This window comes from Amblyraja radiata, chromosome 5 (genome assembly GCF_010909765.2).
Source record: "Amblyraja radiata isolate CabotCenter1 chromosome 5, sAmbRad1.1.pri, whole genome shotgun sequence".
In the NCBI taxonomy this organism is placed as follows: Eukaryota; Metazoa; Chordata; class Chondrichthyes; order Rajiformes; family Rajidae; genus Amblyraja; species Amblyraja radiata.
The window spans coordinates 94318146-94338709 of NC_045960.1; the positions used below are offsets into that span (position 1 = coordinate 94318146).

Here is a 20564-nt window from a genome sequence, read left to right on the forward strand (position 1 = left end):
TTGGAAGATACAAATAAGAGAAGACAAATGAAATTTCAAATTGCCAGAAAAAAAAATTGCTGAAAGAGATACATGACTGGAATATCTGATCATTTATTATTATTGAATTCTTTGAGCCTGGAAGGCTATAAAGTTCTTTTTTTGCGAGGTGAAGTGTTATTTTTTGAACTCCTGATGGATATCTTTGAAATGGTGCTGGAGTCCAAAGAATAGGTCAGAGAATTGGTGACAGACAATTGGAAGTTTTGGTTCAAGTTTGTGAACTGATCAGTGATGTTTTGAAATGTGGTCACCCAATTTGTTTGATTTTACCCAAGTCAGGATGCCAAATTGCAAGGGTCAAAGTAAATTGTCTCTTCACATGGAAAGAATGTTTGGGTGGAAGATTAGATAGGTGTTCTGTAGATATTTGTCGCTTCTCCTGTGGATTCATAGGAATGAGCCATGAAAGGTGGATGGCTGCTGGCGGAGCTGATGGTCCTTTCAGATCGCTGAAAGGAGAGGGAAGTGGGAAAGCTGACTGTTATTGATCTTGTGTTGGAGATGCTGGAATTTATAGAGGATAATCTGTTAAATGTGCAGGCTGGTGGGATGGAAAGGACAAATGCAGTTCAATCTTTGGGTTTAAGTGCACAATTGTGTGAAATGTAAGAGACAACAGCATTGAGAACCGTGGCAGCTATGGTAGGAGGAAACAGTGACTAAACATTGACATAAGCAACACGATATGGAGACACCACTAATTTAGCCAACTCCACCAATCAGTAAGATCATATCTGTCCTTCACCTCAAATCCATTTTCCTGTCTTCATCCTCTAACTTCTGATATTGCTTTAGTTCAAAAATCTTTCCTCTAAATCTTGAATTATTAAATGATGATCTCCACTGTGATCTTGGAGAGATTTCCAAAGATTCGTCCCCTCTGAGGGAAGAGAATTCTTCTTATTTCTATCTTAACGAGCGATCCTTATTCTGAAATCATAACCTATTTCTAGATTCCCCCAAAGAGGAAACATACACCAACCTTTCTTCTTCCCCCCCCCACCCCCACATCAGTCTGAAGAAGGGTCTCGACCCGAAACGTCACCTATTCCTTCACTCCATAGATGCTGCCTCACCCGCTGAGTTTCTCCAGGATTTTTGTCTACCTTCGATTTTTTTTCAGAATCTGCAGTTCTTTCTTAAACAATACTCCAAGCACCCACTGTATTAAGCCTCTTCAAAATCATGTTTTAATGCGATCTGCTCTCATTCATTCAAATGATTGAGTATCGGCTCAATCAATTGATTTGCTATGGAACTGAACACATTGTAGATGAGGTTTAACAGTGGATTTGCAATAAATAAAGAGCCAAACTTGATTATTGTGGCACTGCATCCTCCAGATTTGCACAGTTTAGAATTGCCTGAATGTGAACATTGCTGAACTTGTATGTTAGACTAGTGTGAATGCAGAACCAGTATTTGGATGATATCGGACATCACCCTGTGACCAAGCAAGCTATCTACTCCACAATAGATCTAATTTTATGCACCGCTTTAAAATGAAAGGCTGAAAATAATGTTTAATAATAATTTTTTATGTACATACAATTGACCAAAGCGAAATAAAGATCTCGATAGAATTGATTTCACTTTATTCAAAATGCAGAAAATTAGCCTGCATTTAATAAGCGGTGGCACAATTACCAGTGATAAATGATTAATTTTCACACAAATTATATTATCTCAATCATTTATTGGTAATGAAACGCTCTTTATTTCCAGTTGCTTTGATATAAAAGTAACTTACTTGTGTTCCTATAAAGCTCATGCTTATACGTCTTTTATAACTACAGGTTTGACAGCTTTTACATGTTTCTTACTTTGTATTCTCACACACTCTCTCTCTTCACCGTGTTAGGATGCCCAAATGTAAAATAAGTACTTTTCAAATTAATTCACTGATGTAATGTGAGCAACATGCCTATTAATTTGCACACGGCTAACTAGTGGAAACGGCAAAGATAATCTCCATATCTTCTAGGGTTTTTTAAGTGATGGTAAGGAATCAGAATACTCACTTGCTCCTCTTTAGCACCTTGCCATGGAATCTACCACGTTAAAATGAGAGAGCTGATAGTATAATATTTTGTAAAAATTTCAGCAATAAGTATTCTGTCATGATGCAGGGTAAACATTTTGCTTATGTCTTTAGATTGGACAGGATTTGAGACTGCTGCCACTGAGCTATGATTGACACATGTACAAAGGTTCACACAAACATTTTAAATACATGGTTGTAAAATAATTTAAATTTGTCTCACAAATATTCGCAGAACAGTCTGTGATTTCTTGAGGTGCTGCATGAGAATGGGGCAATTACATTTCACATCAATGCAATATCATGTTATCATTGTAATAGGGATAACACTTTGTTGGTAATTTGATTTTTAGGGAGCAATATTTGATCTGTGGGCAACAGACAATCTTTTCAACCTTATAAATTTACCACCATTGTGCTTCTGATGCTGGGAGTTCCCTTGCAATTCAGAGCATGGCAAACATCTGGTTTAAGGCTAATAGTTACAGTATCAAGTTGCTGTCAAGTAAGTTGATTACATTTTACAGTACATTAGTATTCTAGAACTTGAACTTTCACCGTAAATGTGAATATTCCGTCATGTCTAGAAATATTTGTGGGCAATTGCTCTTTATTTCACTTTACGTTTTTAAAATGTTCTCTCTTCTAGGACTGTTAAACATAGCAATGGAACCTTTTCTGATGGGGGAGGTTTTTGACATGTACTTAGTTCCCATAAGTATAAGCTACGAGCGAATCCTGGAGGAGTCCCTGTATGCACACGAACTTTTAGGCGTTCCGAAGCCAAAGGAATCAACGTCGGTGTGTTCAGGTTTCTTCCTGTGGATGTCCTTCTTTTAACCATTTTCTGGAAATGTTAATGCAAGCTGGTGACCAAGCTGGTTTTCTTTTGTAGGGTTTACTGAAGGCTAGGAAGATTCTAAGTGAAAACTTTGGAAGCATACATGTTTACTTCGGGCAGCCTGTGTCAGTGCGATCCCTAGCCACAGGAATCGTTAGGCGATCTCATTATAACTTGTTACCCAGGTTAGTTGTCAACATCTAAAAGAGCATATAAATAAAATGATGTATTAGAGATCAGCTTTGTAAAAAATAAAGTTTTTATTTGTAATTAATTGTTAGCCTTTTTGTCAGGCTAGACCTGTGCCTGGAAAAGTGGAAATAATTGGCTTGATGTCAGAAATGGAGAAATGTTTGAAGGTGCTGCAAGGGAGGTCATCAATTCTCATTAAAAAGCGAAGAGGCAGTATTAGAAAACAGTATGATCAAAAGTAATTGATCACCCCCTGGTGTACACATTAATGAAAAGCACTTCTGCATCTTTGTAGCATGGCCAATGACATTCTCCTCCCAAGTCCTTGTTCAAGACTTGTATTACACCACAAATGAATTTGACTGGTTCAGTACGATAATAGGATCTCATTTAAAATGATTTATGACCCTCAAAGTGAGACAAAAGTGTCCAATGTGTCTCTGCTTTTGTGTGTTTATGCTTCTGCCAGTTCTAGTTGATTAAAATATTAGACAAAGAAAAATCTTTTTAACGTGTTATTTTTTGTTATTTTAAACAGGCATATTCCACGAAAGCCCTCTGAGGATGTGCACAGGTTTCTTGATGCTGTAGGCCATAAATTAGTATTGTTGCAGCAGAAAAACATGGTCATCAGTCCCTGGGTACTGATGGCTACAGTGATCATCCAAAATCTGCCTGGCCTAACTCTGACAGAACTTACTAGGCAGACATTGTGGCTCAGGACAATTGCAGAAGTATTTGGAGCTTCCATCGACTGGCCAGGTAAGAAAAAGTTTAGTTTTATAAAATGAATCTCTTTTGATCCTAATGACCCTAGCTATTGCCAACCTATAGCTGTTCTACCAAGTGACAAAGCGCCTTACTTGTAGTATGTCAAAGCTCAAAATGAAAAATATACTACTTTACAACAGCATGGATATTTTTTTGCCTTCTAGAACTTTACCCAAATGATTATTCGGTTCCTAAGAGGTCAGAAAGTCTGGCACAACCCTGCCCGATTTACACATTTCCTTTCCAGTCATGCAGCTGATTGCAAGCAGAAGCAGAGACAGTAGTTGCTTACTTCACTGTCCCCCTGCACTGCTAACCTCTCCTTTTAAAAACAAAATAATAATTTGAAATGATTTTCTTTTTTTTAATTGGCGTGATACAGGTTTATTGTTAAGTGCACAAAACAAAAACATCTTTATCCAGATTTTCTGCTGCAGAGATATTTTGCCTTCAAAAACCACAGCCATTTAACCATATAACCATGTAACAATTACAGCACTGAAAACAGGCCATCTCAGCCCTTCAAGTCCATGCCGAACATTTGTCTTTGCACTGGGTAGGACTGCAGACACTGGAAATATTTTCGCTCACTGCCCAATGATTTTAAATATACCAGAAATCCTCAGTCAAATGCTACGTTGATGTCAAGAGCAGTCACTCCACTGCCTCTCTACAATCCAATCCAGTTGTAATGATGGCTGGAGATGAGCTGGCTTTATGGAAAACCAAAGGAGCATAAGTGAACAAATGATCAGTAAGTGCCAATTGAGGGCGCAATCAAACACATCTCCATCTGCGCCCAGGTGATTAAAGTAAATTGTGAGGGAGTAGAAGACTAATGGGGATGTTAATTGGCCAGATTAGATTGATATGGCTTGTGAACAATACACGTATGGACAGTTTTCCACATTGTGTTGCATGAAGCAAATTAATGTGCAGTGACAGTGCAGTACGGTACTAATATTGTAACATCTGCTATAGATTTGTGTATTTGATGAAGATCAAATACTGCATGTTTCTGCTCACATATCTTGGTGATAATAATCCTCTATTTTATCACGTGTGTTCTTGCGAGAGGACTGCTCATCCGCCTAGCTTACTTATGAGTAAAACTGCATCATGATGAATGGCCATCACAGCACCAAGGTTTCAGCCCAGCTTATACTGCATCAACTCTCTGGTCAGAGCTAGCATGCTAGCTGGGGACGGAAGAGAGTAGCAGGACATCATGATGCAGGTGGCACCACTCAACCCTGAGTTGGAGTGACTGCCATAGATGGATAGATTGATATATATATTCTTGGGATGGAAGAATCATGAATTTTGCAGTAGTAAAAAGTTGAAACTTTAAAAATAAATTCTATTTTATTTTCCCTTGTTCAAAACTATCAGGGGCTGCCTGTGGCAGATTAGATATTGTAAAGAAAAAGACTGCAAGAAAACCAACCCATCAGTGCAAAAAATACACAATTAGATTAATACGTCCATGGTAGAACAAGAGGTGGTCCTCAGAGTTCAGTTTGTGAGTTGGATAAAGAGCCTGTCCCACTGTACGAGGTAATTCAAGAGCTCTCCCGAGTTTAAAAAAAAATCAAACTTGTGGTAGGCACGTAGAATGTACGTAGCGGGTACGTCGGAGCTCGGGACGTCTCTTAACGGCTCGTAACGCTAACGGCAGGTACTCGGGAACGGGGTAAGCTCGTGAAGACTCGTTGAAAAATGTCCACGAGAGCCCCGAGTACCTACGAGCGGCTATTACCGTAATTCTCCGAATTCGAATCGGGGGAAACTTGGGAGAACTCTTGAATTAGCTCGTACAGTGGGACAGGCTCTTTAGAGTTGTGCAGGTTGGTTCAAGCTGGTGGTTGTACTAAAGTAGCTGATCCTGAATTTGGCGGTGTGGGACTTCAGGCTTATGTATTTTCTACCCAATGTCAGAAGAGGACATGTATGGTGGGAATCCTTGATAAATGCTGCCTTCTTGGGGCAGCTTTTGATGTGGGGGGGGAGCTGTGTCTGACGAACGGGCTGAATCCACAAGTTTTTGTTGCGTTTGAGGTACTGTGTGTCGGAATTGTCGTATCAGGCCTTGTTGCAACTAGTCAGGTTATTTTCCACATTGCACCTGCTTAATTTTAAGTATTCAGTAACGTGCCAAATCTCTTTAAACTTCAAAGAAATCAGTCATGCTGGCACGCCTTCTTTGTGATTATGTCGATGTACTGGGACCAGGAAAGGTTAAGTAAGCTGGGACTCTACTCTTTGGAGTTTAGAAGAATGAGAGGCGATCTCATTGAAACGTATAAGATCGTGAGGGGCCTTGATCGGGTGGATGCACCGAGGATGTTCCCAATGATCGGGGAGGCTAGAACTAGGGGACATAGTTGCAGAGTGAGGGGGGGCTCTTTTAAAACTGAGATGAGGAAGAACTTCTTCACCCAGAGGGTGGTTAGTTTGTGGAATTCACTGCCCCAGGGAGCAGTGGAAGCAGAAACGTTAAATATATTTAAGTCAAAAATAGATGGTTTTTTAGCTGCCAAGGGGATAAGGGGCTACGGGGAGAGGGCAGGGATATGGACCTAGGTATGGTTAGTATAGTAAGACCTGAGTGATCTCCTGGACAAGTGTCGATCGCCTGGATTGGGGTCGGAGAGGAATTTCCCGGATTTTTTTCCCGAATTGGACCTGGGTTTTTATCCGTTTTTTTGCCTCCCCCAGGAGATCACGCGGTTCTTGGGGTGGAGAGGGGTGATAGCGGTATAAAGGGGAGGGTAGTGTCTTGTGTTCTGTGTCTTGTGTCTACTGTTTGTGGGTAAGTGTGTCTGTTTAGTGTTCAGCCATGAGTGAATGGCGGTGCGGGCTCGACGGACCTGGTGGTCTACTCTCGCACCTACTTTCTATGATTCTATGATTCTAGGACAGGTCATCAGAGACGTTAACGCCCAGGAATCCGAAGCTGCCAACTCTCTCCACCAATGAAAATAGCACGTAAAATAGCATTCAAATAATAGACAATGTTAAAGAAAAACCAATAAAGCAATTTAGGATATTTTATTTTAATCACACTATTAATCATATGTTCACCATAATTTTTTGCTTCTATTCCGTGTGTGTACAATGAAGTAAATGCACTGATGATCTCTGATCTGTTCCAGAAAATGTAACACCTGACAAAGTGATTCGTTCTAGTCTTGCTCTACGCCACAATATAGTGAAAACAATCAAAAACCAGGTTGTGCTTTGCCAAGAAGACACTCCGGCAGAATTCACAGTGGAAATGATTTTCAAACACACTGTCTCGGTGCTAATGTGTGCTTCCTACAGAAATCAGATATTACATGTCTTTGTGCGTCCGGCCTTGGTAGCAATTGCATTTCAGAACACACAAAGTTGCAAAAGAGGTAAATATGCATATTTTTAAAATCCATTATATCTCTCACTCTGCTGGCTGTGGAGGTCATTGTTTAAATAAAACTAACCTGAGTTTCTATTGTAGTCAGTCACCACAGAAATAATGACATTGAAATCCGCAGCAAATGTAATAGGTCTGCTTGTCATATTATTTAGGTGCGTGCAAAGAGCCAAGAGAAACATAGACAAATAGGTGCAGGAGTAGGCTATTCGGACCTTCGAGCCAGCACCGGCATTCAATATGATCATGGCTGATCATCTAAAATCAGTACCCTGTACCGGCTTTTTCCCCATATACCTGATTACTTTAGCCCTGAGAGCTAAATCTCTTGAAAACATCCAGTCAATTAGCCCCCACTGCCTTCTAAGGCAGAGAATTCCACAGATTCACAACTCTCTTGGTGAAAAGGTTTTCCTCATCTCAGTCCTAAATGGCCTACCCCTTATTCTTAAACTGTGACCCCTGATTCTGGACTCCCCCAACATCGGGAACATTTTTCTTGCATCTAGCTTGTTCAATCCTTTAAGAAATTTTAATGTTTCTATAAGATTCCCTCTCATCCTTCTAAATACAAGCCCAGTCGATCCATTCTTTCATCATATGTCAGTCCCGCCATTCTGGGAATTAACCTGGGGAACCTACTCTGTATTCCCTCAATAGCAATAATGTCCTTCATCAAATTAGGAGACCAAAATGTGATCATGGTTGTGCTTGGTGTCGAGAGAATAATAATTTTCATAATTGTACTATATATACAATACAATACAATACAATTCAATTTATTGTCATTTGGACCTCTTGAGGTCCAAACGAAATGTCGTTTCTGCAGCCATACATTACAAACAAATAGACCCAAGACACAACATAATTTACATAAACATCCATCACATTGCTGTGATGGAAGGCCAAAAAAAACTTCTCTCTCCACTGCACTCTCCCCCCCGATGTCAGAGTCAAAGTCAAAGTCAAAGCCCCCGGCGGGCGATGGCGAATTGTCCCGTGGCCATTAAAACCACGCCGGGTGATGCAAGGTCGCGCACCGGGTCTTGGTGTTAGAGCCCCCGGCGCGCGCTCGCAGAGACCCGCCGCCATTCCAAGCCGCGCGGGGCGGTGCTGTAAGGCCCCGCTCCAGGAGCTCTTCAACCCCGCAACTCGGGCGGGAGAAGTCGCCGCTGCGGAAGCCCCGAAAAGCGGTCTCCCTCCAGGGACCCGCGGGCACCCGGTATTACCGTCCGCCAAACCCGCAGTTGCAGCCACCGAATCTCTGGGGGTCGGGTCGCAGCAGCGTCCACCACAGCTCCACCCGCTCTGGACTCGGCCAGCTCCGCGACGGTGAGGTGAGTAGTTGGCACCAGAGTCCCCGGTTTTCCTGTTGGAGGCCGCTCCTCGTTGCAGCCCCAACGACAACGGAGACCCGACAAAGAAAAGGTCTTTAGTATGTACAACAAATTCAAGTTTACATACCAAATATATATATATACAAAATAAATAAATAATTGTTTACACATTTGCCCACCATTATAATTTGTTTCCCAGGCTTTTAGAACTGTGGAACTCCAGCATCTCTCGAGTTCCTCCCTGTAACAAGGCTTTTAAAACATGTTTCGTGTCATCTGATTAAGAACTTTCTATTTTAACTTCTCATCACCCATTAATGCTGCTTTCAGTGCCTCCTTGACTGGGGTTACTGTCTGAGCCCGGGCGGTTTCTCAATTTGAAAAACAATCTTAAAAAGAAATTCAACAAAAAAATAATTTTAATTAGACTAGGCCTTAAAATACAACGGGATATGTCAAGTCTGCCTACCCCAACACTTTTTAAACTATTGCTATTCATCTTGTCATGTATCAGTGAACTTAGAAAGTGCCAACTGGCAATAAAATTTGGTTATAACCAAACAAGACACAAAGTGATGGAGAATCTCAGCGTGTCTGGAGAACATGGATGGATGATCTTTTGGGTCGGGACCCTTCTTCAGACTGATTGTGGTGGGGAGGGGGGCTGAGAGAGGTGGAGGGAGGACAAGTTGTGGCAAGTGATGGTTGGATACTAGTGAGGGGGATTTTGGACAGATAGTTAGACAAAGGCCAGAGAAGAAAAGACAAAAGGTATGAGATCAGGAGATCAGGATAGAAGAGGTACAAATTGTGAAGTCTGAGGAAGAAATATGCGGTGGAGGGTGGGGGGGGGAGATTGGGTACGAACCCAGAAGGGAAAAGAGGTAGGGGAAAAAGGAGGGGAAGAAGGGGAATTTGTTTGAAAATGCAATGTTCATACCATTAGGTTGTAAGCTCCAGCAATGGAGATGGCCCAGGACAGAAAGGTGGGTGCAGGAATGGGAAGGGGAATTAAAATAGTTTGCAACTGGGAGATCTAGCTGGCCTTGGCAGACGGAGCCTAAGTGTTCGGCGAAGCAACGCATGTGTTGAGCTTGGTCTTGTCAATGTAAAGGAAAGGAGTGGAGTAGTTCTTCCCCTCCTTTGAGAAAATCATTTTTTACACAGAGAGTGGTGAATCTGTGGAATTCTCTGCCACAGAAGGTAGTTGAGGCCAGTTCATTGGCTATATTTAAGAGGGAGTTAGATGTGGCCCTTGTGGCTAAAGGGATCAGGGGGTATGGAGAGGGATGGGATACTGAGTTGGATGATCAGCCATGATCATATCGAATGGCGGTGCAGGCTCGAAGGGCCGAATGGCCTACTCCTGCACCTATTTTCAATGTTTCTATGTTAGAGAAGGAGTAATTCCTTGTGTCTGTCTTATAACTAAACAGTTTGGTTGAATTTCTGTTCCTCATCTACTAAAGTATTGCCAGTAGCATTGTACCAAGATATGTAAGACATTTGCTGGAAACCCTCCATGCAGATTGAACAGCAGTGTCTGATAATGAGTTTCATGAAAATACTTCAACACCAAGACGTATGCTGTATAAAATGTACCAGGATTTGACATGAATAAACTGACTGTATGAGGTGATCAAAAACATGTAAAGAAACGTTTCAAGGTGTAAGCATATCTGGCTTGAAATTCTCTAATCACAAAAGCATGTTGCTCCTAATTATCTTTTCTAATTTCTTTCAGAGGACATCTTTGGGTGCTTCAGCTACTTGCGTGAAGTCCTCTCTGATGAGTTTGTTTTCTTGCCAGGAAATCTTGTCAAGGTAATGTAAAATAAAATGTGGCAAAACAGATACTTTAATTCCTGCATATGCATAACTCAAGGGGTTGGGTTAGGAATGGGTGTTTCTATTTTCATAATGACCTGACAGGAAAATTCACCTGTGTTATTAAGAAGGTGGTGGACTTAGTCAAGTCACTTACAACTGTTACGATCAGACAATTAAAATAATCATGTGATGAGTCTTTGTAATAACATTCCCATTCTAAGCTCTGCAAAGGCCTTGACAAATTGACAACTTCCTGATTCTAAAAATGCTAAATGTAAATATTATAAAGAACTTTATTTCTCCCCCCCCCTCCCCTCTTTCCCTCCTCTATTCCCCTCTCTCTGCTCCCTCTCTATCTTCCCCCTCTCTCTGCCCTCTGCCCCCTCTCTATCATCCCCTCTCTGCCCCCTCCTTCTCTATCTCCCGCATTCTCTCCCTCTTCCTCACTCTTTTTATCTCTCTCTGCAGGACTTTGATGAAGGCCTGTACTTGCTGATGAAGAGTGGTGCCATTCACATGTCTCAGGCAGATCTCCATATATCTGAGAAGGGAAATACAACCGTTTCATTTTTATCAGTGATGTTTGTGCCTTTTCTGGAAGGTTATCAGGTATGTTGTGAATTTTCTGTTTATATATTCTGTGTTCAAACTTTTTTTTCCTTCTAGCTGAAGGTAGATAATTTTCAATTGGAGATGGAAGCACTAAGAAATCAAACTGCAAAGGCAGTAATTGATGTGATCAGAAGCATCTTATATGCACTGGATAAATTGACATTTTCATATAAGATCTGAATTTACAGCGTATATATCAACACTTGTTTATGCAAGGAGATTAATTTGCAAATGTTAAAAGCCTCTGATCATAGATTACTAGCCACCAAAATTGGATTGTTCCACCATTAATTAAAATGTTATTTTCCTTAAGTCTAACCACTTTTACATCCCTTTTAGTAATAAGACTGATGTATTACTATATCCCTGTGTGGTTTTTAATAAATGATTAACCTGAGATTACATTTAAATTGCCATAAACCTCATACATAAATTCATGTTCTAGGAGCAGAATTAGGCCATTCAGCCAATCAAATCTATGCCATTCAATCACGTCTGATCTATCTTTCCCTCTCAACCCCATTCTCCTGCCTTCGCCCCATAACCCGTGCCACCCTTACTAATCAAGAACCTTGTCGATCTCCGCCTTAAAAATATCCATTGACTTGGCCTCCACAGCCGTCTGTGCCAATGAATTCCACAGATTCACCACCATCTGACTAAAAATTCATATTGTGTTGGACAGTGTGCATCATAAATTACACTTGGATGTAACAAATAACTAAGCTTTAGGCATTGGTGTTTTTGTGTAGGTCTATGCATGTGGTGTGCTATTTTCCATATATTCCATGCTTCACAAAGTTATTGTTACTTGTGAGTGCTTCTGTGCAAATATTTATTTGTTGTCGATTTATTAATTTTGGTTACAATCTAGTTAAATCATATTTTATTCCCTCCAAACATATAAAAACAATTGATAAAGTGATATTTTGATGTCTTAATTACTCTTATGTGCAAGCCTTTAAGATAAAGACAAATATTCCCAAGTTGAGAGTTTTTAGTATGTTTAAAGCACTAATTCTAAAATTTCTTAATTTACCTTTTTGTTTTTACCCTTTGACCCTTTTGAAAAGTGGGTTTTCCCTACAAAGATACATGGTTAAATACATGCTTTATTTTTTAAAGCATGTATTTTAAAGCTATGGCGATCTCTCTTAAATATAAATGTTTGCATTTGTAGGTTATTTTCAAATACCCGTTGCACCCGGAATTTGCAGACGATTTTACTGAGAAGAGCTTTATTGCTGCATTCCGAACCTATGCAGCTGAACTCATTCTAACAGGTATTTCAGCTGGTGCAAAATGTATTCATACCCGAATTTCTTCCTGAAGTATATTTGGCACTGAGGAATTTGGTTTGTAAATTGGTGAAGAACTGAGGAATTTGGTTTGTAAATTGGTAAATTAAGCAATTTATCAGTCAATATAAGCAAGGCTGCTCTAGGGGAGCGGCAGTGAGGGAGCGGCCTTGTGAGTAAAGTGTGAGTCTTTGGCTCGAGAGTCTTGTGAGTAAAGTGTGAGTCTTTGGCTCGAGAGTCTTCGGCGAGGAGGCTGGGGTAGGGGGTGACCTGTACAAAAGGGACGGGTTACACCTTAACTGGAGGGGGACCGACATTCTGGCAGGCAGGTTTGCTAGGGTTACACGTGTGGTTTTAAACTAAATAGTGGGGGGGCGGGCTTGACAAATTGGGAGTATAAAGATGGAGTTGAAAGGGAAGTGAGTACAGGAAAAATTACAAAAGATTCTCGAATTAATAGGAAGGAAAGTTCGAGAATGGACAACAGAGTAAAGGCAGGGCCAATTGTGAGCGGTGCGAGGGGGGACATGAATACGGAGGTCAAAATGTTGTATATGAATGCGCGATGTATAAGAAATAAAGTGGACGAGCTTGAGGCTCAGTTAGAAATTGGCAAGTATGATGTTGTGGGAATTACAGAGACATGGCTGCAAGAGGGCCAGGGCTGGGAACTGAATATCCAAGGGTGTACCTCCTATCGAAAAGACAGACAGGTGGGCAGAGGGGGTGGGGTAGCTCTGTTGGTGAGAAATGAAATTCGGACCCTTGCAAGGTGTGACATTGAAACAGGAGATGTGGAGTCAGTATGGATAGAACTGAGGAATTGTAAGGGTAAAAATACCCTAATGGGACTTATCTACAGGCCTCCAAACAGTAGCCTGGACATAGGGTGCAAGTTGAATCAGGAATTAAAATTTGCATGAAGCAACGGTAATGCTGTGGTTGTAATGGGAGATTTCAACATGCAGGTAGACTGGGAAAATGAGGTTGGTACTGGACCCCAAGAAAGGGACTTTGAAGTGCCTTTGTGATGGATTCTTAGAGCAGATTGTATTGGAGCCTACCAGGGAGAAAGCAATTCTGGATTTAGTGTTATGTAATGAACCGGATTTGATAAAGGAACGAGGTTAATGAGCCATTAGGAGGCAGTGACCATAACATGGTCAGGTTTAATCTACAATTGGAGAGGGAGAAGGGTAGATCGAAGGTGTCAGTGTTACAGTTGAATAAAGGGGACTATGGGGCCATGAGGGAGGAGCTGGCCAAAGTTGACTGGAAAGATGCCCTAGCAGGGATGACAGTGGAACAACAATGGCAGGTATTTCTAGGAATAATACAGAAGGTGCAGGATCAGTTCATTCCTCGGAGGAAGAAAGATTCCAAGGGGAGTAAGGGGAAACCTTGGCTGACAAGGGACAGCAGGGACAGTATAAAAATAAAAGAGAAGTACAAGGTAGCAAAGATGAGCGGGTAGCAAGAATATTGGGTAATGTTTAAAGAACGCCAGAAGATAACTAAAAAGACAATACGGGGAGAAAAGATGAGGTACGAAGGTAAGCTAGCCAAGAATATAAAGCAGGACAGTAAAAGCTTCTTTAGGTATGTGAAGAGGAAAACATTTATTAAGACCAAAGTTGGACCCTTGAAGACCGAAAAAGGTGAATTTATTATGGGGAACAAGGAAATGGCAGATGTGTTGAACAGGTACTTTGGATCCGTCTTTACTAAGGAGGACACAAACAATCTTCCTGAAATAGTAATGGCCAGAGGATCTGGTGTGACAGAGGAACTGAAGGAAATCCACATTAGGCAGGATAGACTGATGGGACTGAAGGCTGATAAATCCCCAGGGCCTGATGGTCTGCTTCCCAGGATGCTTAAGGAAGTGGCTCACGAAATCGTGGATGCATTGATGATAATTTTCCAATGTTCTATAGACTCTGGATCAGTTCCTGTGGATTGGAGGGTAGGTAATGTTATCCCACTTTTTAAGAAAGGCTGGAGAGAGAAAACAGGGAATTATAGACCAGTTAGCCTGACATCGGTGGTGGGGAAGATGCTGGAGTCAATTATAAAAGATGAAATAGCCGCACATTTGGATAGCAGTAACAGGATCGGTCCGAGTCAGCATTGATTTACGAGGGGGAAATCATGCTTGACTAATCTTCTGGACTTTTTTGAGGATGTAATTAGGAAAATGGACAAAGGAGAGCCAGTGGATGTAGTGTACCTGGACTTTCAGAAAGCATTTGATAAGGTCCCACATAGGAGATTAGTGGGCAAAATTAGGGCACATGGTATTGGGGGTAGAGTGCTGACATGGATAGAAAATTGGTTGGCAGACAGGAAACAGAGTAGGGAGTAACGGGATCCTTTCAGAATGGCAGGCAGTGACTAATGGGGTGCTGCAAGGCTCAGTGCTGGGACCGCAACTATTTACAATATACATCAATGATTTGGATGAAGGGATTCAAAGTAACATTAGCAAATTTGCAGATGGGTGGCAGTGTGAACTGTGAGGAGGATGCTATGAGAATGCAGCGTGACTTGGACAGGTTGGGGGAGTGGGCAGATGCATGGCAGATGAAGTTTAATGTGGATAAATGTGAGGTTATCCACTTTGGTATCAAAAACAGGAAGGCAGATTACTATCAAAATGGCGTCAAGTTGGGAAAAGGGGAAGTACAATGGGATCTGGGAGTCCTTGTTCATCAGTCTATGAAAGTAAGCATGCAGGTTCAGCAGGCAGTGAAGAAAGCGAATGGCATGTTGGCCTTTATAACAAGAGGAGTCGAGTATCGGAGCAAAGAGGTCCTTCTGCAGTTGTACAGGGCGCTAGTGAGACCATACCTGGAGTATTGTGTGCCGTTTTGGTCCCCTAATTTGAGGAAGGACATTCTTGCTATTGAGTGAGTGCAGCGTAGGTTTACAAGGTTAATTACCGGGATGGCAGGACTGTCATATGCTGAGAAAATGGAGCAGCTGGGCTTGTACACTCTGGAGTTTAGAAGGATGAGAGGGCACCTTATTGAAACATATAAGATTTTTAAGGGTTTGGACACGCTAGAGGCAGAAAACATGTTCCTGATGCGGGGGAAGTCCAGAACCAGGGGCCACAGTTTAAGAATAAGGGGTAAGCCATTTAGAACGGAGAAGTGGAAGTCTGTGGAATTCTCTGCCTCAGAGGGCGGTGGAGGCCAGTTCTCTGGACACTTTCAAGAGAGAGCTAGATAGGGCTCTTAAAGATAGTCAGGGGATATGGGGAGAAAGCAGGAACGGGATACTGATTGGGGATGATCAGCCATGATCACATTGAATGGCGGTGCTGGCTCGAAGGGCCGAATGGCCTACTCCTGCACCTATTGTCTGTTGTGATCAGAGGTGCCGAGAGGTGATGGGAGATTGTAACAACCAACAAGTGTCTTTCTCTTGCTGTGACTGATCCTTCATAGACTTGCAGGATAGTTATCTTTGAGTATCATTGCTAATCAGAGCCTCTTATGATCTACTGTAGAATAGTCTGTTGTTCAACATTATATCAATGGTTTATGACAGCATTATTTGGTTCATCTATTCCCAACAGAGTCTGATTCACAATTTCTTTTGAGTACAGGTGCCATAAAGTATAATGAGGTCCTTTCAACGGATATGCAAAAGAATGCATTGGCTGCTTTAATCCGGTTAGGTGCCGTGGAAAAGTTTAAGACGTATGTATCATTAAAACATATCTCAACAGTTCTGATCAAAGGTAGTATTGTTGCATTTGTATCTATTTTTGCGGATATGACCATGTTATTGACTTCTTGCTTTACAGAGCTGAAGGGATCATCTGCAAGGTGAATAAACAGACGCTTGGTAGGATGGTGGACATGTTGGGTAAGTCTTCATCATTATCATTTTAACCTTGCATAATAATTATATTTACACCTTGCATCTCCTTACCTGCCAAGTGGTTTTGCTTTTATCATATGTACAACATGGTCAAATATGCGTAATACTTTGTGTGTATCATATGCCAATGGCAGGCAGTGACTAGTGGGGTACCGCAAGGCTCAGTTCTGGGACCCCAGCTATTTACGATATATATTAATGATTTGGACGAGGGAATTGAATGCAACATCTCCAAGTTTGCGGATGACACAAAGCTGGGGGGCAGTGTTAGCTGTGAGGAGGATGCTAGGAGGCTGCAAGGTGACTTGGATAGGCTGGGTGAGTGGTCAAATGCATGGCAGATGCAGTATAATGTGGATAAATGTGAGGTTATCCACTTTGGTGGCAAAAACAGGAAAGTAGATTATTATCTGAATGGTGGCCGATTAGGAAAGGGGGAGATGCAACGAGACCTGGGTGTCATGGTACACCAGTCATTAAAAGTAGGCATGCAGGTGCAGCAGGCAGTGAAGAAGGCGAATGGTATGTTAGCATTGATAGCAAAAGGATTTGAGTATAGGAGCAGGGAGGTTCTACTGCAGTTGTACAGGGTCTTGGTGAGACCACACCTGGAGTATTGCATACAGTTTTGGTCTCCTAATCTGAGGAAAGACATTCTTGCCATAGAGGGAGTACAGAGAAGGTTCACCAGACTGATTCCTGGGATGTCAGGACTTTCATATGAAGAAAGACTGGATAGACTCGGTTTGTACTCGCTAGAATTTAGAAGATTGAGGGGGGATCTTATAGAAACTTACAAAATTCTTAAGGGGTTGGACAGGCTAGATGCAGGAAGATTGTTCCCGATGTTGGGGAAGTCCAGAACAAGGGGTCACAGTTTAAGGATAAGGGGGAAATCATTTAGGACCGAGATGAGGAAAACTTTTTTCACACAGAGAGTGGTGAATCTCTGGAATTCTCTCCCGCAGAAAGTAGTTGAGGCCAGTTCATTGGCTATATTTAAGAGGGAGTTAGATGTGGCCCTTGTGGCTAAAGGGATCAGGGGGTATGGAGAGAAGGCAGGTACAGGATACTGAGTTGGATGATCAGCCATGATCATATTGAATGACGGTGCAGGCTCGAAGGGCCGAATGGCCTACTCCTGCACCTATTTTCTATGTTTCTATACTACTGCACATGTGTCAATCCTTCACTAGATACTGTGGATGCCAAGCCACTCTGCAATGGAAGTGTGTTAAGCAGAACGTCTGCAAACCTGGTTGATAGTTAGCGAATAGCCCAAATGGAGACAGTTTTTACATTTTAAGCAAGAACAGATTAAGGGTTTGAATAAGTTATGTCTTGTAGCATTGTATTACGATTTTCTGATGTACTAGACCAGGTGCGGACCCGTTATGCCCGTCCCCCAAGGCAATATTCCACCACTCACCCATAGCCCCCAACTGCGCAGGCGCGGCTGAGGGGTTCCCGTTGTGACGCGAGTCACGGCAACCCGCTCCCAACTGCGCCTCGCCATCCCTCTTCCTACCCCTATCTTCCTCCATTCCCCCTCATCCCTAGCACTCCCTCTCCCTCTTCTTCACCCTCCCCCACTCCCTCCCTCTCCTTTCTCCTACCCTCAGTCACTCCCTCCCTGCCTCCATAATCCATCTCCCCTCCCTACCCCCCTCCTCTCTCTCTCTCTATCTCCCTGCTCCCCCACTCCTCACCTCCCCTATCCCACTCCCACTCTCCTTCCTCACCTCCACCACTGCCCTCCTCTCCCTCTATCCCCCACCTCCCTATCTCCCCCACTCCCCTCTTCCTCTCCCTCTATCCCCCCCCCCTCTCCTCCCCACTCTCTCTCCTCACCTCTCCCACTTTCCCCTCCCCATCAACCTCCTCTCATTCTATCCCCCTGTTCACCCACTCACCTCCCCCCTATCCCCCCCCACAATGAAAATCATGATTTTTTTAAATGAAACCTTCCCCCTATCCCACCCTCTCCTCACAAGAAAATCACAATTTACAAAAAAATTAATTCTCAATGAAAATCGCGTTACTGTTAACTGTTAATGAAAACGGAAGAATTTGATTAAAACTGAGTTTTTTTGAAAATCGCGATTTAAAAAAAAATGTAAATGAGAATCTGGATCCCATTGTGACGTGGAACTGGATCCCATTGTGACATCGAAAGCGGCTAACGGGCAGGGCAAGTGGAAAAGTGGTTTGAAAAGTGATTTTTGTAAAGTTTAAAATGTCAATAACTTGTAAAATATGCCATCAATCTGAACGAAACTTGTTTCATTTACATCCCAGGACAATGGTAAGTAAGGTGGGACAAAAATTGTAGCGCTATCGTATACCGTTTTGGCGGGATTTTGGGCTCTCACGCTCACACATGCATACAAACAAACAAGATGAGAGTTTAGGTAATATAATAATATAGATAACACAATATGAAGCAAATTGGAAATTGCAACTTGACAAACATATATTGTGTTGAAATTCAAAATGTAGCCACTTGGCATAACCATGCTATTGGTAGAACCTATGCTAACAGCATTGGTGAGACCAGGAGGTGAAATGAACTTGGCCTGTCACCATCACATGATGGTGAATTGTTTTGTTCCCCAAGGAAATTAATCTCCTCCTTATCACAGCTAATGCACAAATATTTTGAGTATTTTCGTATTTTTAAATACAGGTGCACAACCTTTTATCCGAAATTCCGGAAACCGAAAAGCTCCGAAAATCGGACATTTTCAGTCCTGGAAAAAAGGGAGGGTATATTGCCCGGGAGAGTAGGAATCCCTAGACCTAGTACAGTGAGCGTCCATCGAGGGTCGCCCGGAGAGGTTCCGCGGTCACCTCTCCGGGTGACCCTCGGTGGACGCTCACTGAACTAGGTCTAGGGATTCACAAAAATGCTGGAGAAACTCCGCGGGTGCAGCAGCATCTATGGAGTGAAGGAAATAGGTAACGCTTCGGGCCGAAACCCTTCCTCAGACTGCCCTATCAGTCCCCCCTATCAGTCTGAGGAAGGATTTCGGCAAAGGGAGGGGAGAGAAGGGAAAAGAGAGGAAGGATCTGCCGGACATGCTGTGTGTGTGTGTTTGTTTGGCGGAGTCTGAGGGGAGATGGAGAGAAGGGAGAGAAGAAGGGAAGGGAGGGAGGGAGAGGTCCAGCGGCGGGAACGGATGCCTGGGTCCGGGCGAGAGCTGAGTCCGAGGTTTGTAAACGTTGCTGCAACCCCCGGCCCGGCCCTCCGTGTATTGTTCACCGCGTGTTCCTGGAGAGAGGGGGGAGGGCGGGAGCCGGGGCTGTGTGCGTGAAGCACGGCGACTAGAGGGACGGGAGAGCTGCCCCGGGAGCGTGAGGGCACCTCCCCCTTCTCTATTCCCCCTCACACCCCCCTCCCCATCTACCCCTTTCTTCCCCCTCTACCTCTCTACTCTCTCTCGGCCCGCAGCGATCTGCCGGACATGCTGTGTGTGTGTGTGTGTGTGTGTGTTTGTTTGGCGGAGTCTGAGGGGAGAAACGCCGGCACTAAGAGCGAGCGAACGCGCGGACAGAACGGACAAAAGCAACGATCATAGGTCGGAATAGGTGACCAAAGATCTTTGTAGGTGACATTTCGGGTCGAGACCCCTCTTCTGACTGACTCAGGGGAAAGAGGAGCAAGAGCTATGGACGGTACTAAGGCCAAGTGAATGGAAGATATGCCGATAACTCCCGTTTCCCTTTCCCTTGACTATCAGTCTGAAGAAGGGTCTCGACCCGAAATGTCTACCAACGCCGCTCTATGAACGTTGCTTTCGTCCGTCTCTCCACGCTTTCGCTCGCTCTTGGTGCCGGTGCTTCTCCCCTCATGGCAGCTATTGAAAAAGTCAACCCGAAATATCACCTATTTCCTCCTATTATCACGTATTCCTCATCAGAGATGCAGCCTGATCCGCTGATTTACTCCAGCCTTTTGTGTCTGTCTTCGGTTTAATCAGCATCTGCAGTATGTGCCGTTTAAAAAGTACAAGGCATGTGCCGTTTAAAAAGGAAGTGATAAAAAAACATTTAAAACATTTAACAACACATAAACTGTTCCCCCGCAACGCTGCGAGAGGCATAACTGAAGTCGGGTCGGGGTTACTGAAATGACGGAGGTTACGCTGCGGTGCGGACTACGCGTCAGTTCATTGTATTTCGCAGGAATGGACCATCTTGCGCGCTATAAGATCTTTGCTCCAATTGATTTGATTACTCTAGCGCGGGGCCCAATTGGGAGAAATCGGTCCTATCGGCTAAAGGCCGGCCCTGACCG

At 43.0% G+C, this 20564-nt stretch overlaps 1 protein-coding gene across 2 annotated transcripts in view; it reads left to right on the forward strand.

Moving 5' to 3' along the window:
- gnpat (glyceronephosphate O-acyltransferase) overlaps positions 1 to 20564 on the forward strand; it is a 40013-nt gene that overhangs the window by 17281 nt on the left and 2168 nt on the right. For both annotated transcript variants that reach the window (XM_033021821.1, XM_033021819.1), the window contains exons 7-15: positions 2733 to 2884; positions 2979 to 3109; positions 3655 to 3878; positions 7043 to 7288; positions 10381 to 10460; positions 10935 to 11075; positions 12259 to 12361; positions 15990 to 16083; positions 16191 to 16252. In XM_033021821.1, coding sequence (XP_032877712.1) covers positions 2733 to 2884; positions 2979 to 3109; positions 3655 to 3878; positions 7043 to 7288; positions 10381 to 10460; positions 10935 to 11075; positions 12259 to 12361; positions 15990 to 16083; positions 16191 to 16252 — 1233 coding nt within the window. The remainder of the gene's footprint in view (positions 1 to 2732; positions 2885 to 2978; positions 3110 to 3654; positions 3879 to 7042; positions 7289 to 10380; positions 10461 to 10934; positions 11076 to 12258; positions 12362 to 15989; positions 16084 to 16190; positions 16253 to 20564) is intronic.